The 5,117-nt window shown below is 35.4% G+C and overlaps 1 protein-coding gene across 1 annotated transcript; it reads right to left on the reverse strand.

Moving 5' to 3' along the window:
* Positions 1 to 1,502: 1,502 nt before the first annotated feature.
* Positions 1,503 to 2,018, reverse strand: LOC138877920 (uncharacterized). Its single transcript, XM_070157565.1, has one exon. It carries the CDS (start codon positions 2,016 to 2,018, stop codon positions 1,503 to 1,505), a length of 516 nt encoding a protein of 171 aa, XP_070013666.1.
* Between the last annotated feature and the right edge of the window lie 3,099 nt (positions 2,019 to 5,117).

A 5,117-nucleotide genomic window follows, 5' to 3' on the forward strand; every position in this document is an offset into this window, starting at 1 on the left:
TGTTCAGATGGTTTTTTTTTTTCCGTTTAATTTTCAACTTCCGCTTATTTATTAAAGTTCCACTGATTTTATGTTATCGCCTTATATTTGTTAGAAGGAAGAAATTGGTTAATAAGGCAAGTAGGTAAGGATTGGCTTGCCTAGCTCCCATTAGTAGGCGCCATCACGACTCCCGAGGGTAAAAAATCCGGGTCGTGACAAATAGCAACGGCAACACTTTGAAAGGACAGCTCCCTACGTTATAGGAAAGTTGCAATAATGAACAAATGTAAGGGAAAAAAAACTTGGAACAAATGCAATATAAAAACGAAAGAAGAGGAGAAAGAAAAGTGAGAAATTAAACGGATCGATCATGTTATCGATTCTAAGTCAAAATGTCATCTCATCTAATATCTTATTCTTTCTGTGTCTTTTCCAGCCACATGATGTTTAAGCAAGGTTGAACCCTTTTGTTCTCAACAGAAGATACAATCACACCTCTCTATAACAACATCCTTATATAACAATACTTCATTATAAAATTCAAGCTTTTCCGGAACCAAATTTCATGTTATGTTATTATATATATATATTCTCTATAACAATACTTCGCTATAACATTAAAAAATATTCAAAACAAACAAAACTGTCATAGAGAGATAACATAAAAATCTTGAACTTTAGAATCTTGATGCTTGAAAAGTAACATAATAAAAAATTTCATTCATTGGTATCAAAGAAAAAGAGAAAAATATAAACCAACTGTAAGGAAGTAGAAGAAACTTGTATTGCTATGTTTCTTATTATTTCTCTTAACTTATTGAGTTATTGTTTCCTATTTATAAGCTTATTTCAGAATATATTAAAATAGAAATAAAAATAAATTTTTTAAATTTTATAGAGAATTGAGAGAAGAAAATGGAGATGCGTTGGCATGAAGAAGGGAGAATTTTTTTTTTTTTGTAAAAATTGTATGGGGCACCCTATTTGATCGCCCCTTTTTTTAACTTGTACCCGCTTTAATTTTTTTGTTTGCATCCGTACCCATTTTTTTTGTTAAAAGCATTTTTAAAAAGATGATTTTCCCCTTTTTAGTAAAAGACTACTTTCTCTCCAACAACAACAACAACAACGACCCAGTAAAGTCCCACTAAGTGGGGTCTGGAGAGGGTAGTGTGTACACAGACCTTACCCCTACCCCGATAGGGCAAATAGGCTGTTTTTTATAGACCCTCGGCTCAGGAAGATGGAAATTAAACAAGAAAACAAGAAAAGACAATTCATCAGTAACGTCAATATAACCATAGAAATAATGACAGCATCTTAAAAATCATAAAATAGATGACATACAATAACAATAACCCGCAACTAAGGTCTAAAGCTATGGAAAACAGTAAGGTTAGTGTGAACTCTACATTAACCACAAGCCATATAGGACCAACCTACTCAAACTCTCTTCACCCCCGGAATAGAGAAGCAGAAGCTCGACTACCACTCTATCCTACAACCCTAATGCTCGACTTCTAGACCTTCCTATCAAGGGCCATGTCCTCGGAAATCTGCAATCGTGTCATGTCCTGCCTGATCACCTCTCCCCAATACTTTTTAGGCCGTCCTCTACCTATTCTGGTACCCCCTAAAGCCAGCAGCTCACACCTCTTCACCGGAGCATCTAGACTTCTCCTCCGCGCGTGTCCGAACCATCTGAGCCTTGCTTCATGCATCTTGTCATCCACAGAGGCCACACCCACCTTCTCCCAAATATCTTCATTCCTAATATTATCTATCCTAGTGTGCCCACACATCCACCTCAACATCCTCATCTCAGCTACCTTCATCTTCTGGATATGAGAGTTCTTAACTGGGCAACACTCTGCCCTATACAACATGGACGATCTAACCACCGCCCTATAAAACTTACCTTTGAGTATCGATGGCACTTTCTTGTCACATAAGACTCCAGATGCTAGCCTCCACCCCACTCCTATGCGGTGAGTGAAGTCCTCGTCAATCTCTCCATCCCCTTGAATATACGACATATTGTCTATTTTCTCTATCTCTCCAAGTATACGACATATTGTCTCTTTTCTCTATCTCTCTCTCCTTCTTTGCGGTTTTGATTTGTTCTTCTCTGAAATCAAATGATTTTCAGCATTGCATTCTTCTTGATTTTGCAACCGTTTCTTCCCCAACAACATTAAGTATAATCACAGGTACGATTTTAATGGTTGCTTTTGTACATTACATTAACTTTGTATGAGGTTTCAATTTAGGATTAGTTTTATGATGTAATTTCTGGATTGTTTATTGATAGCAATCTTAGTTGAATCGTTTTCCTTTTTTTATTTGTGCTAAAATAGTTTCCTAGGGGTTACTTTGATTAGTGCATTAGTTTTGTAGGTTTTACTTTTACGATTAGTGTTTTTAGGTTTTTTGAAACCGTATTTGTGTTTTTGATAAAAATTCTATATATTCTTCAGTGATATTTGGAGACGTTGAAATTTTTAAAAATTTTGAGACTTAAATAGATGATGCTATTAAAGTGTGAAGTTTATAATACTTCAAGAATAACTTAATTCTAGGAGCTGAAGTTTTATTTTATATTTTATATAAGTAAAGTATGTTTTGTCTGTAGTTTTTGTTTAGTTTTTGATGAACTTCAGCATTAGTGGAGTTGAATTTGTGTTCTGTATTTGTAAAAACTACAACATATTTTGGCTGAAGGTTTTGTTCTGTAATTGCTGAACTTCAGTATTCTTAGAGCTGAAGTTTTATTCTGTATTTTCTGAACTTCAGCATTCTTAGAGCTGAAGTTTTGTTATGCATTTCTCTGAAGTTAGATGGCTTTAAAATATAACTTAAGCCAAATTGTGCTGAAGTTTTAACTATTTTTTTGATAATATTCTGAAGTTATTTTTCCTACCTTTAATTTTTTTGAACAAATGACATCTACGAAATCCAAAGCACCTAAAGATCCATAAGCACCCCCAAAACCCGATGTCACAAGTGCATGAGCATCAACTAGAAAATATAACAAAATACAACATCTATTTGGAATACAAATTAGTCAGGAGAACATAAATAACTCTGATGGAGACTCCGCAGGCTTCAGTTCATAACATGAAGTGCAGCTCATGGTAAGTCCCCGCAACATCCGTGCCTCTGCGCCCAAAAGAACACTAGACATATATGTACCTGTACAAAAATATGCAGCAAGTGTAGCATGAGTACATAAATCAATGCGTACCCAGTAATTATCTAGATTAACCCCAGAGAAGTAGTAATGAGGGGTCGACGTCGACACTTACTAGTAGTCCAATAAGACAGTTACAATAAGAAGTAAACAGATATGGGGCAGAGTAAACAAACAAAATAAACAAGTGTAAATACATGATACAATACTCCTCTCTACAATAGGCTCAAGCTCTAAATTAGCAATTACCTCCTCAATCGGATCACACACACACACACACACACACACACACACACATATATATATATATATATATATATATATAATGGATGTCACCAGATAGGTCATCATAATTCAAATCAGGAAGATTCATACATACACTTGCTTCTTGTCAAATATTACACATGATTTCATGAGGGTATTTTATAGAAATGCCGAGGCATATGGCCCGATCCCATCATAATCTATGCAATACCGAGGGTTAAACGACACGAACTATAGATGCATCTATTATACTGCCTAGGCAAACGGCTTGATCCCATGAGAGTGTGGTACATAATCCTGCCAAAGCGAATGGCCCGATACCACTTACGAATAAACGTATGAGTCATAATTTTTAAGGAAAACCTTTCGATGAAAACATATAGCGCGGGAGAAATCTGTAAGAGGAACATAATTATTCTACAGCTAATCATGAAACTCATCAAATCTCTACAATAGCAAGTCTATCACTCTACGCACATCTAGTCTCAAGTCATAATGCAAAATAAAGGAATTAAATGAGCCAGGATAACCCCTATAGTACAAGTATAGCATGGTGTGAACCTAAGTCTACCTAGAAATAACATGAATCTATCTACGTTTGGACTCTCATCACCTTGTATGTACGTAGACCCCGCAATAAGTAACACATATCAAATACATCACCTAGAGGTAGTTTCTCCCTCACAGAGTTAGACAGGAGACTTACCTCGCTCCGAAGTTCCATAACCGGCTCCAAAACTTCTCTAACACCTCAAATAGATGCACGTCGCTCCAAAACTAGTCAATAAACATGCAAACCATAAAAATATACTCTAATATCCATAATTAATCAATCTATAATAATTCACAACTCCGCTCGAAAAGTCAATAAAGTCAATCCTTGGGTTGTTAGACCCCATATTTTCATATGTGAAAGTACGCCGTAAGTCATTTGATGTAAGCTCGGAAATGAGATTCTCTTTGAAAGTATATAAAGTGATCTAATGATATTACATGCCGTATTTCCGCTCAACATACAAACGACTAGGTTGAGGAAAAATGCACTTAAACGTGAGAAAGGAGATTTTGGACATATAAAAATGAGCTGCTTGCTTACCCGACGTACCTGCTTCACCAACTTACTTTCCTTCCTACTTGCTTGAGCTACTCGACACATGTCTAAATTATTTAATGAGGATGAGACACATGTTTCAAAATATATAAAGAACCAACAAGAATCATCTACTTGAATAAGTAGGTGAGAAGTACGTGCATCACCTACTTAAGAGTTTGTGGACCAAATTAAAAGGGAAAGGAAAAGGATAGAGATGGGCAGCCCAACCCATTTGCCCAAGCCCATTTGTAGGGTCATATATACATAGATATTTCACTAAAAAATAATTTAGAATCCCCCTCTCTCTATTGAAACGTGAAGTAGCTCCAAAATATCATCCTAAGATCTCTCTCAAAGTTATCCTAGAGTTCAAGACCAAATCTACAAGTTGGTAAGGTGATTTCTCTCTTGGAATATCAAGATCACCTAGCTATCTCTCTACTTTATTGTTTGGGGTAAAGAAATTGTTTGAGCTTGAACTAAAGCTTAGTTGGACAAGTATTCTTGCTGCCAAGGTAAGGTTTAACTTCTCTCTTATATATATATATATATATATATATATATATATATATATATATATATATTTAA

The sequence above is a fragment of the Nicotiana sylvestris genome, chromosome 9, assembly GCF_000393655.2.
Source record: "Nicotiana sylvestris chromosome 9, ASM39365v2, whole genome shotgun sequence".
NCBI lineage: Eukaryota > Viridiplantae > Streptophyta > Magnoliopsida > Solanales > Solanaceae > Nicotiana > Nicotiana sylvestris.